The sequence below is a fragment of the Salvelinus alpinus genome, chromosome 22, assembly GCF_045679555.1.
Source record: "Salvelinus alpinus chromosome 22, SLU_Salpinus.1, whole genome shotgun sequence".
Taxonomy (NCBI): domain Eukaryota; kingdom Metazoa; phylum Chordata; class Actinopteri; order Salmoniformes; family Salmonidae; genus Salvelinus; species Salvelinus alpinus.
Genome location: NC_092107.1, coordinates 11,031,545 through 11,044,789, shown reverse-complemented (window position 1 = coordinate 11,044,789; position 13,245 = coordinate 11,031,545). Strand labels below are relative to the sequence as shown.

At 43.0% G+C, this 13,245-nt stretch overlaps 1 protein-coding gene across 1 annotated transcript; it reads left to right on the top strand.

Moving 5' to 3' along the window:
* Positions 1-2,406: 2,406 nt before the first annotated feature.
* LOC139548980 (cdc42 effector protein 2-like) lies at positions 2,407-11,487 on the top strand. The gene is made up of 2 exons (XM_071358992.1): positions 2,407-2,768; positions 9,434-11,487. Exon 2 carries the CDS (start codon positions 9,788-9,790, stop codon positions 10,649-10,651), a length of 864 nt encoding a protein of 287 aa, XP_071215093.1. The 5' UTR covers positions 2,407-2,768; positions 9,434-9,787; the 3' UTR covers positions 10,652-11,487.
* The last annotated feature ends 1,758 nt before the right edge of the window (positions 11,488-13,245 follow it).

The following is a 13,245-nucleotide window of genomic DNA, read 5'->3' as shown; positions in this document are numbered from 1 at the left end:
GGGGGGACAGAGAGAATGATGGGAAAGGGAGGAGACAGGGATGGCTGGCCTTCCTTAAAGGGAAGTGTGTGTGTGTGTGTGTGTGTGTGTGTGTGTGTGTGTGTGTGTGTGTGTGTGTGTGTGTGTGTGTGTGTGTGTGTGTGTGTGTGTGTGTGTGTGTGAGAGAGTGGGTGGGTGGGTGGGTGGGAAAGAAAAAAGAGAGGGAGAAGAGACAGAGAGTGACTGGCTGTCTAACTGCCTGTGTGTACAGTAGCGTGGAGGACGGCTACTTTTTCAGCATCCTTCCTTCACCCTCTGCTATTTTCATATGCCTCTCCCCCTCCTTTTTTATCATTCATTGTTATGTGTTTCACAGGCCTATACACCCAATGAAAAAGTATGTGGAAAAAGTGACCACGAATGAATTTTACAAGTTCATTCAATAAAGCATTCTATAATAAATGTTTATTGTCTCCTTGTTTTATTTTACAGAAATCTTTTAGTTGTCCATCAACAAGACTGTCTGTCTTTTTACGACACGTTTTAAATTAGACTGGGAAGAACTGAAATACATCAGTACCAACACATAAGCATTTGGTGGCCATTCTCCTTCCATACCCATTTCTATTGATGCAAAAGTGTCCAGTAGTTTTTCACTGTGAGTTTATAACCATAACTGACTTGCACATCCTACTCTAAACTGGGTAGACAGTTGCAGTTGATTTGTGAGTGATTGAGTCAGGGTTACTGCTGCTTCACACTCTGACACTGAGTAGAACTTGACTGCCTGACTATTTCATCTCCTTCCCACTTTGAGTCATCCTTTCCAAATGGAGCTTCTCAGCCCAATTTCCCCCCCTGAGTTTAGCTGAAGCACTCGGAGTCGTCTATAATGGAAACCACATGACATGAACACACACACATCCCAGAATTCCCAGGATTCCTGCTTGTGAGGTCACTCTGTTGCTCAGCTGTCCATTGTCCATGACTTTCACTGCCCAAATTCACTCAATTTAATACTGTATGATTGTCAGTGTTCTCTGATCAACAATGGAGCCCTTGATGGATTTAAGTAGCCATCTGAGACTTTCTACGGGGCCGTGAGGGGAAACAAGATTGGGAGGGGTCATTGTAGCTGTGACCAGGCCCACATAGCCCTATTCAGCTTTGTGCTGTGAGAGCTGGCCAGCTGTTGAACCCACACAGCAAGGAAGGACTGCAGCATATGATAAACCCAGCAGCACAGGCAGAGAAGGTCCACAGCAGACCAGACAGATTAGAGGCAGGGTCGGGGGTGGAGGTGGAGGGTGGAGTGACAGGACCCCCACAACCTTTGAGGGGGTCCTCTTGACTTTACCCCACCCTGTCTGTGTCCCCAATTACTCAACCGTTTTCATAACTATCTCCCGTTTTGTAGAGTGCTTGTACTCTCTTTGATCTATCCACATTTACTATCAGTCTATTGCCCTGGCCTGTGTCATTTCTTATCTTGTGTACAGATTCTCTCAGCACTTCAAAGGCTGGAATTGTATGGTGTGTGTGTGTGTGTGTGTGTGTGTGTGTGTGTGTGTGTGTGTGTGTGTGTGTGTGTGTGTGTGTGTGTGTGTGTGTGTGTGTGTGTGTGTGTGTGTGTGTGTGTGTGTCTATGTTGGAACCTGTAAACAATTCCACTGTCAAGTTCTTGGGTTTAACTTTAATGAGCATTTAAACTACAAGACCATAAAAGTTAAATGAAGATTTATTTTGTAGAATGTTTTGGGGTTGTTCTGCCTGCATGTAATTTTACAGTGTGAAGTCAATTCAGTGAAAAAAAATTCTGTCTTGCAGACCCGCCCAAATAGCAATACTGAACGTGAAACAAATATTTCTAATCTACCTTGCACGCATAATGCAAGGACCGTGTCCAACTTTTTGTGCATGGGGCCATCAGATAAAGTCTGGGGAACAGTGCTGTCAGATCACTTTCAGAGTTAACCACCGAGCCATTGGATGATTAATTATCTGGCGGGACTGTAGGCCTGCCTAGGTTCTTCTTGGCCATCATGACAGTTCCCCAGAGATGGGAAAAGCAATGACAGATCAATTTTAAACACTGACTTTCACAATATCACATACTCAAAACCAGGGTCGCAACTTTCACTGTCCCGCCAGATTCTGAAATTGCATTTTTGTCCCCCCCAGTTTTATAGTTGGAATGTGATACAAAATGAGGCAACGGTGTGCTTTAGGACCATGAGGACGCCTCCGAACCATTAGGTAGGCTGTTTAGAGTGTCTATCTGACTGGATAAAAAATGTAATAAAAAATGATGTCCCCCCCACTCCTAAAACCAAAGTTGCGCCCCTGCTCAAAACTGCTCAAAAGGCCTATGTTTAATTGGTTGGCCCATATGCAGAATGTGCGCATCAACTGTGTTTGTGCTTCACTGAACTTTAAAAACTGCTGTTTAATGCTTAGCCAAAGATTTAATAGTCTGTGTGATGAATTTACTTTTAATTTGTTTTTGAATAATCTGTTGCTGCTTGCTATTTAGCCTACAATACATTACCAATAGTTAATTGCGCCCAAGAGCGCGCATCACAGGATCCCCTTTCACTTTCTTCATTCACAACCTTCACCTCCCCTCCCTTCTCCACCCAGACTGTTTGCGAGCCTCCTCGACTCCAGAAACAGTTCGCAGTAAGAGGTTTACCTGTTCTTATACTAACAAGAGAAGCTGACGCCTTAACGGTGGACTATAGACAGCTCCGTGATTCGTCCTTATGGAAATATAGCTATTCCTGTACAAGGTAGGCAAGTATTATTTACTTCTTTTAGACTATTATTACGAAATTAAAACAGTTATTTTCCAAGTATTTTTGTCACTTGTCCGTTCTGTGTCCGAATATCTCTCACCTAAGTTATAATAATACATCGGTTCTATTTCACCAGCCGGCATGCCTGCAAATTAGAAAACAGTTTATACCGCTGTTTTTTTATTTATTACTAATACCAAAATCAAAATGTTTTGAAATGACTTATTCACATGAGATGAGCAGTTTAAATGTGCGTAATTTGGTAACATGGATACAATTCGATATATTGGAACCACTGTCTGCATCTGATTATGATGGATCTAACATCTTAAGAAGATTACAAGCTTATATATAACAGGGTTTTCCACTAACAAAACTATCCAGTGTGAGCCACGCGACCCTCACAAAATGAGTCGGTGAGAAGGCCACTTTAAAGTCAGTTGTTTGCTATAAACGTGTTCGTATTTTTGTTTGGGTATATTCCTTATAATCATTTAATACTGTAGCCTACATCGTCACATTATTTACAGCCTTTTATAGTAGCCATCTGTCATACCCTAATCAATGGCCTCTTGAATAAACTCGAACGGCTACTCCTTCAAGCGTGTGTCCTATATGCCTACAAACGTAAACCGTTTGTAGGCTTATGCATTGCTCTCTTGGAAAATAATCGCGTTTAAAATAGCCGAGTTGTGTGTGGGGATTATCAGGTCTACAGTGGTAGCCTACCAAATAGTTAACTGGGGGATGTCCGGGAATTGGATGATCTCAGAGCCTAAATATTACATAAGGCTTGTGTCCGTACAACCCACCCACTGGACACAGACGTCAATTCAACGTCTATTCAACATAATTTCAATGACGTGGAAACAACGTTGATTCAACCAGTATGTTCCCAGTGGGCAGGAACAAATGGGTCTGAGTGAGACTCTGTTACTCAAGGTCACAAGAAGCTGGGACCTTAATCACGACAATAAATCAGAGCCTGTCTCGCTCCAAGCACAAGCATTTCGCTACACTCGCATTAACATCTGCTAACCATGTGTACGTGACCAATACAATTTGATTTGATTTGCAATCTAATTTCAAACCCAGAAATCTGTTTTCCACAAACCAGATGACAAATTACATTGGCCATACATTTAGATGCTTACGCATTACCTCATCAACATTGAACGGATTGAATTCACTGCTGGCATGAGTAAATTATACGGTCTAGGTAGGCTACAGAATATACACAGCAATATGCACAACATAGATGAATGATGCTAAAATTGACAGGGAATACATTTGCGCAAAAGCCTGAGTATTCCCCTTTTCCAAAAACGTCTGGATAATGTCTTACGCCCACTGCAAAATACACTATTAGCATTATTTAATAGATTGGGCATTGGGTTATTTTGTTGGTCTGGTTATATTGCAAAAACACATTGGTCAACAAAAGAGAGAAAAACTAAGCAAAAGGTCAACCACATTACGCAAAACGCATTCTGATTAGGGGAACCACGTGCCATTAGGATGGCCGAATTAGGAATTTCAGGACAAGGAATGATTCACAATTTCTTAATAGCTACATTCCTTGGTCGACTAGAGATGTAACAAGGAGTGCGGAACTGTCGCTATAATGGTATAACCTTCTGATACACAAAGCAAATTGAGACCATATGTGGCGGAAAGAAACTACAAACAGATGTTTGACTTGAACAACTATGTTACATATGTGTCCAGGAAAATAATAACAAAATATATCATACATTTTTTTATTTTAAAGGCCCATTGCAGTCAGAAACGTGATTTTCCCGTGTTTTATATATATTTCCACACTATGAGTTTGGAAATATACTTAGAAATTGTGAAAAGGATGATAATGCCATTTTAGTGTAATAGCTGTTTGAAAAGAAAACGTGACATTTCAGCCTGTTTTGGTGGGATGGAGTTTTGGTGACATCACCAGGCGTAAATGAGTTAATTGACCAATAAGAAAGTGAATTCCAAACCTCTTTGCCAATAACAGCTAGTTTTCAGTTTTCCCCTCTCCGCTCAGCCCACTCTCCAAATTCTTGCTTGAGAAATTGCTCTTTGCTAAGAAGCTATTTTTGTTTATTTTTTACCATTTTAATTGAACACAATCACTGTAAGATACTTCATTGTTACCCAGAAATGATTTGAGATTGATATTTTAAAAAATTTGGGACAATTTGGCCGGGGTAGGGCGGCATTGTAAATAAGCATTTGTCCTTAACTGACTTGCCTAGTTAAATAAAGGTTCAAAAGAGTGGAGCAGGACATCATTGTCATGCAGTGCCAGGACTGTCAGAATGCATGGGCCAGCACTTTATCCCTATTGTGTTTGACAACCGGCATGTTTATAGATTCACTTCCCTGCATACAATCTGAGACACATGATATAAGGGTGAAATATTGTTTACTTCCAACTCAAGAAGGAAGATTCAATCTCTCTGTCTCAGAGAATAGTAGGCTGTTTGTATCTTATCTGATGGTGTGTCGCAGAAATGGTATAGTACTTTCACGATCAGCCCCCATCTGATTTCTCTACACAGTGACACAATACCTTGTCACAATGTGGCCAATGACTCTGCGGTCAATTAACACTGTGAAAATCATCACCAACAAGTCTCAACATCTCTCCTCTTACAAAGATCTCAAGCAGCTTATATGTGAAGCTAATGTGGTAAAATTCACATGACGGTTAGAGATGCCAGGAGTCGACTGGCTGCAGAAGAAAATGTGTAACATTTCAACACATATCAAGTGAGACAATAGTACTATAACTCATACAGGATATGATTCATACACAAATTCCCTCAATTCTTATTAGATATTCACATTGTTTTAACATATAAACACGTGACTCATGATGAAGAAGGTTTTCAGAAGGCGTAAAGTCCTAGGATTGGTGGGGATTCCATTAACTGAGATGATTAACGATAATGTCGTCAGCTGAATGCAGTCAGCAGTATCATCAGCTGAATGCAGTCAGCAGTATCATCAGCTGAATGCAGTCAGCAGTATCATCAGCTGAATGCAGTCAGCAGTATCATCAGCTGAATGCAGTCAGCAGTATCATCAGCTGAATGCAGTCAGCAGTATCATCAGCTGAATGCAGTCAGCAGTATCATCAGTGAGTCAGCTTAGAGCACAGCCACGAACTACACTACATTACCAAAAGTATGTAGACACATGCTCGTCGAACATCTCATTCCAAAATCATGGGCATTAATATGGAGTTGATCCCCCCCTTTGTTGCTATAACAGACCCACTCTTCTGGGAAGGCTTTCCACTAGATGTTGGAACATTGCTGCGGGACTTGCTTCCATTCAGCCACAAGAGCATTAGTGAGGTCGGACACTGATATTGGGCAATTAGGCCTGGCTCGCAGTCGGTGTTCCAATTCATCCCAAAGGTATTCGATGGGGTTTAGGTCAGGGCTCTGTGCAGGCCAGTTAAGTAATTTCACACCGATCTCAACAAACCCTTTCTGTATGGACCTTGCTTTGTGCACAAGGGCATTGTCATGCTGAAACAGGAAAGGACCTTCCTCAAACTGTTGCCACAAAGTTGGAAGCACAGAATCATCTAAAATGTCATTGTATACTGTAGCGTTAGGATTTCCCTTCACTGAAACTAAGGGCCCTAGCCTGAAATATGATAAACAGTCCCAGACCATTATTCCTTCTCCACCAAACTTTACAGTAGTGTTTCCTGGCATCTGCCAAACCCAGATTCGTCCGTCGGACTGCCAGATGGTGAAGCTTGATTCATCACTCCAGAGAACGCGTTTGCACTGCTCCAGAGTCCAATTACGGCGAGCTTTACATCATGACATTACACATGGTGATCTTAGGCTTGTGTGCGGCTGCTCGGACATGGAAACCCATTTCATGAATCTCCCGACGAACAGTTCAGCACTCGGCGGCCCAGTTCTGTGAGCTTGTGTGGCCTACCACTTCGCGGCTGAGCCGTTGTTGCTCATAGACGTTTCCACTTCACAATAACAGCAATTACAGTTGACATGGACAGCTCGAGCAGAGCAGAAATTTGACTGACTTGTTGGAAACGTGGCATCCTATGACGGTTCCACGTTGAAAGTCACTGAGCTCTTCGGTAACGCCATTCGACTGCAAATGTTTGTCTATGGAGATTGCATGGCTGTGTGCTCGATTTTATACACCTGTAAGCAACTGGTGTGGCTATAATAGCCACAACCATTTTTAAAGGGGTGTCCACATAGTTTTGTATCTACAGTGCATTCGGAAAATAATCAGACCCCTTGACTTTTTCCACATTTTGTTACAGCGTTATTCTGAAATTGATTAAATAAAATGTAATTAAATTTCCTCAGCAATCTATGCACAATACCCCATAATGACAAAGCGAAAACAGGTTTTAGGAAATTTTAACAAATGTATTAAAAACAAAAAACATAAATACCTTATTTACATAAGTATTCTTTGCTATGTGACTCGAAATTGAGCCCAGGTGCATCCTGTTAACATTGATCATCCTTGAGATGTTTCTACAACTTGATTGGAGTCCACCTGTGGTAAATTCTATTGATTGGACATGATTTGGAAAAGCACACACCTGTCTATATAAGGTCCCACAGTTGACAGTGCATGTCAGGGCAAAAACCAACCCATGACCCATGAGGTCGAAGGAATTGTCCATAGAGCTCCGAGACAGGATTACATTTTTTTTGTTAATCTTTATTTAACTAGGCAAGTCAGTTAATAACAAATTCTTATTTACAATGCCGGCCTACCCCGGATAACACTGGGCACCGCCCTATGGGACTCCCAATCATGGCCAGATGTGATGCAACCTGGATTCAAACCAGGAACTGCAGTGATGCCTCTTGCACTGAGATGCAGTGTCTTAGACAACTGCGCCACTCGGGAGCCCCCAATTTCCTCAATTTTGTTTAGGCACAGATCTGGAGAAGGGTACCAAACAAATTCTGTAGCATTGAAGGTCCCCAAGTACACAGTGACCTCCATCATTCTTAAATGGAAGAAGTTTGGAACCACCAAGACTCGTCCTAGAGCTGGCCGCCCAGCAAAACTGAGCAATCGGGGGAGAAGGGCCTTGGTCAGGGAGGAAACCAAGAATCGGATGTTCACTCTGACAGGGCTCTAGGATTCCTGTGTGGAGATGGCAGAACCTCCCAGAAAGACAACCATCTCTGCAGCATTCCACCAATTAGGCCTTTATGGTAGTGGCCAGACGGAAATCACTCCTCAGTAAAAGGCACATGGCAGCCTGCTATGAGTTTACCAAAAGGTACCCAACGACTCTCAGACCATGAGAAACAAGATTCTCTGGTCTGATGAAACCAAGATTGAACTCTTTGGCCTGAATGCCAAGCGTCAGGTATGGAGGAAACCTGGCACCATCCCTACGGTGAAGCATGGTGGTGGCAGCATCACGCTGTGGGAATGTTTTTCAGCGGCAGGGACTGGGAGACTTGTCAGGATCGAGGCAAATATGAATGGAGCAAAGTACAGAGAGATCTTTGATGAAAACCTGCTCCAGAGTGCTCAGGACCTCAGACTGGGGTGAAGGTTCACCTTCCAACAGGACAACGACCCTAAGCACACAGCCAAGACAACACAGGAGTGGCTTCGGGACAAGTGTCTGAATGTCCTTGAGTGGCCCAGCCAGAACATCTCTGGAGAGACCTGAAAATAGCTGTGCAGCAATGCTCCCAATCCAACCTGACAGAGCTTGAGAGGATCTGCAGAGAAGAATGGGAGAAACTCCCCAAATACAGGTGTGCCAAGCTTGTAGCGTCATACTCAAGGCTGTAATCGCTGTAATCGTGGCCAAAGGTGCTTCAACAAAGTACCGAGTAAAGGGTCTGAATACTTTATGTAAATGTGATATCTGTTCATTTAATTTTTATAAATGAGCAAAAATGTCTACAAAACTTTTTCGCTTTGTCATTATGGGGTATTGTGTGTAGATTGATGAGTAAAAATTTTTTTTCATACATTTTAGAATATGGCTGTAACGTAACAAAATGTGGAAATAAGGATGCTATGCAAAAGCCAACAGATCATGATGATCGTGATTTTTTTATGTCTGTTATCCAAATGGACTTTGAAGAAAAAGTCTACAGTTAACATGCTTCTTAGTGTAATGTGCATACAGCTCTGGAGAATAAAAGTGTTAGTTTTGTATGTAAAGTGTTAGTTTTGTATGTAAAGTGTTAGTTTTGAAGGTTAATCTCTCTTGCTCCCTCAGTATGTACGCAGCTGTATAATACGTAATGTTTGTCTCAGCAACGGAACCACAAAGAGGCCCTGATAACAGGTTCCCACACAGGGAGACGCACACAAAATCTTTTGAACAAACAACTTCCTTGGCAAATTGTGTTTCCACAAAAGCCTAGGAAGTCTTTGGAATGTGCAATGAATTCATGAGGGTGTATGATTTAATGTGTGATTCACTGCAACACCCCACACAAACCTCAAATCAGCACACATCATCTGCCATGTTAAACTAAAGGCATTTTGTGCGTTTTCAGCCAGTCCCCCTCAGCAAACACACAGATTCATGAAGTGTTTCCCCTTGTATTTCTGTCCTCTGGCTCCAAGGGTGTAAATCTTTCTCTGTCTTTCTCTCTGTGTCTCCACAGACCTCCAAGCCTAGCGTTTTGATGTCACATTCCCAAAGCAACTGAGCCTCGTCAGAGAATCAGCAGACATAAAGGCAGCCAAAGGATTCTTCATCTTCAGAGAGGCCACAAGATAAGGAAGAAGGGAGGCTTTGAAGCTGGAACACCCACCACCCTGACTGAATAATGGTGACTTTTTGAGAGTGTGTTGATCTCCGGTCAAGGCCTACATGACACTGTGATCACCAAGAAGTGGACAAAGTAAGGACAAGGATAAACAATAAAAATCACTTTTGTCTGGCATATCATTAAAAGGAGGTGCAAATCTTATCACTGAGAGACGATCCCCTCACACACTGAATTCTGGGAAACAGAATGCCAGCCAAGACGCCCATGTACTTAAAGACTACCACACCCAAGCGGGGGAAGAAGCTCAAGCCACGAGACGTCTTGTCCAGTGACATGATTAGCCCCCCGCTAGGGGACATGCGCCACAGTGCCCATGTCGGGCCGGAGGGGGAGGGCGACATGTTCGGAGACGTGGGCTTTTTGCAGGGCAAGATGGACATGTTGCCCGCCCTGAATGGCTTACCACGCTCCCACAGTATGGAGAGGCAGCTGGAAGAGGCCTACCCCATGAACGACAAAGGATCCAACCACTCTTGTAACAACCACCGCAACCCCTACCACCACTCCACCAGCATGCTGAAGAGCACCATCTCCATGCCTGTGTTCATCGCCCATGAGCAGGCCCCGCCCAAGCCGCCTCGGCTTCACCTGGAGGACTCGACCCCCCCGTCCCAGCAGCAACAGTACCAACCTCAGCCAAACAACCATAACCAAAACCAGCAGAAGCATTACTCTATTTCTGTGTGTGACCAGGGTGTCGGCTGCTACATGGACCCCTGCCACGAACTTAGCTACTCTGCCTCCTTCAGGCACCTGGTGCCCTCCTCCGGCTCCTTCTCAGAGGTTTCCTCAGAGGACTCCATGTCAGAGAGCTGTGGCCCCCTGGACCCTCGGAGGGGGCTGAGCCTGGATTCAGATGCTGGCCTGAGCAATGAGGACCTGGGGAGCGAGCGGAGTGAGTCACCCACCGTGTGCCCTAGGTTCTCTCCCGGCGTCTCCCGCTCAGAGTCCCTGATGGGCTTGGATCTCGACCTGGGGCCGTCCATCCTGGAGGACGTGCTGAGGATCATGGACCGCTACAAGAGTATTGATGACCGCTGTGAGTTGTGAGCAGAGGGAGGAAAGGGGCTTAGACACCGCTGTGCAGAGAGGTGTCTGGGACACTTTTATTGCCATCCTCCATATAGCCTAATGATGATTGGGCTGGTCCAACAAACAGACAGAGACAGAGGATAGTGCCAGGTCTGACGGGCACAAACGCTGGGACTGTGGGACTATATAATATCCAGACTGGATACACAGCAGCTTCAGAACCAACCATTTGTCTTTTGATATTCAGATTCACAATGGTGGAGAGACAATAATTTCTCCCACCCAAATGCTGTCTACATTTTCGCAGACTATCATTTGACATGTTTTTCAGCATTTCACTATTGTTAGGGTTCATAAATCATACTTCACTAACTCCCTAAGTAAGCTCTGTAGTTTTCTGATAGGATGACGTAGTTGCCTAAAAATACAATTCATGTGCTTTTGATATTCTTCCAGGCACATTTAAAAAAATTCTGTGTGTACCTCTGTGAGGAATTTTACTGTTTTATGTCAGGACAACACTGTCAAGAATGGAGTATTCTATGTATTAGGTTGCCATCTAGTGGCAGGTAATGACACCCAAAATGCAACCGTTCTAGCAGGGCAAAAAACTGAGGTCAAAATGTTTTTTTGTGCATTAGAATCAAAGTATGAGAAATGTGCAGCTTCTTCAAAATTCTTTAAATATAGTGGGATGACCAGAGAAAGTTCACATTTTGTAACAGCGGTGCAATTTCTGGACTTGCATCAAATCCTTCAGCATTTTATTATATTGCGTTGATATATTACAGTGTATTTCAAATTGTTATGTACTGTATATTACTGTAATGTATTAAATAAATATGTAAATTAGATGCTGTACCATCCCTTTTTTATATATAGTACCAGTCAAAAGTTACTCATTCAAGTGTTTTTCTTTATTTTTACTATTTTCTACACAGTAAAATAATAGTGAATACATCAAAACTATGAAATAACACATATGGAATCGTGTGGTAACCAAAAAAGTGTTAAACAAATCAAAATATATTTTATATTTGAGATTCTTCAAAGTAGCCACCCTTGGCCTTGATGACAGCTTTGCACACTCTTGGCATTCTCTCAACCAGATTAATGAGGAATGCTTTTCCAACAGTCTTGGAGGAGTGCCCACATATGCTGAGCACTTATTTGCTGCTTTTCCTTCACTCTGTGGTCTAACTCATCCCAAACCATCTCAATTGGGTTGAGGTCAGGTGATTGTGGAGACCAGGTCATCTGATGCAGCACTCCATCACTCTCCTTCTTGGTCAAATAGCCCTTACACAGCCTGGAGGTGTGTTTTGGGTCATTGTCCTGTTGAAAAACAAATGATAGTCCCACAAAGTGCAAACCAGATGGGATGGTGTATCGCTGCAGAATGCTGTGGTAGCCATGCTGGTTAAGTGTGCCTTGAATTCTAAATAAATCACATTGTCACCAGCAAAGCACCCCCACATCATCACACCTCCTCCATGCTTCACGGTGGGAATCACACATGCGGAGATCATCCGCTCACCTACTCTGCGTCTCACACAGACACGACGGTTGGAACCAAAAATCTCAAATTTGGACTTATCAGATCAAAGGACAGATTTCCACCAGTCTAATGTCCATTGCTTGTGTTTCTTGTCCCAAACAAATCTCTTCTTCTTATTGGTGTCCTTTAGTAGTGGTTTCTTTGCAGCAAATCGACCTTGAAGGCCTGATTCACGCAGTCTCCTCTGAACAGTTGATGTTGAGATGTGTCTGTTACTTGAACTCTGTGAAACATTTATTTGGGCTGTAATCTGAGGTGAAGTTAACTCTAATAAACTTATCCTCTGCAGCAGAGATAACTCTGGGTCTTCCTTTCCTGTGGCAGTCATCATGAGATCCAGTTTCATCATGTTGCTTGATGGTGTTTGCAACTGCACTTGAAGAAACTTTCAAAGTTCTTGAAATTTTCCGGATTGACTGACCTTCATGTCTTAACGTAATGATGGACTGTCGTTTCCCTTTGCTTATTTGAGCTGGACTTGGTATTTTACCAAATAGGGCTATCTTCTGCATACCACTCTACCTTGTCACAACGCAACTGATTGGCTCAAACGCATTAAGAAGGAAAGAAATTCCACAAATGAACTTTTAACAAAGCACACCTGTTAATTGGCGTCCTGAGTGGCGCAGCAGTCTAAGGCACTGCATCTCAGCACTAGAGGCGTCACTACAGACCCTGGTTCAATTCCAGACTGTATCACAAGTGGCTGTGATTGGGAGTCCTAAAGGGTGGCGCACTATTGGCCCAGTGTTGGCCGAGGTATGCCATCATTGTAAATAAGAATTTGTTCTTAACTGACTTGCCAAATAAAATCATTGAAATGCATTCCAGGTGACTACCTCATGAAGCTGGTTGAGAGAATGCCAAGAGTGTGCAAAGCTGTCATCAAGGCAAAGTGTGTCTACTTTGAAGAATTGTTTATGTTTAACACTTTTTTGGTTACTACATGATTCCATATGTGTTGCTTCATAGTTTTAATGTCTTCACTATTATTCTACAATGTAGAAGACAGTAAAAAAAATAAAGAAAAACCTTTGAATGAGTAGGTGTGTCC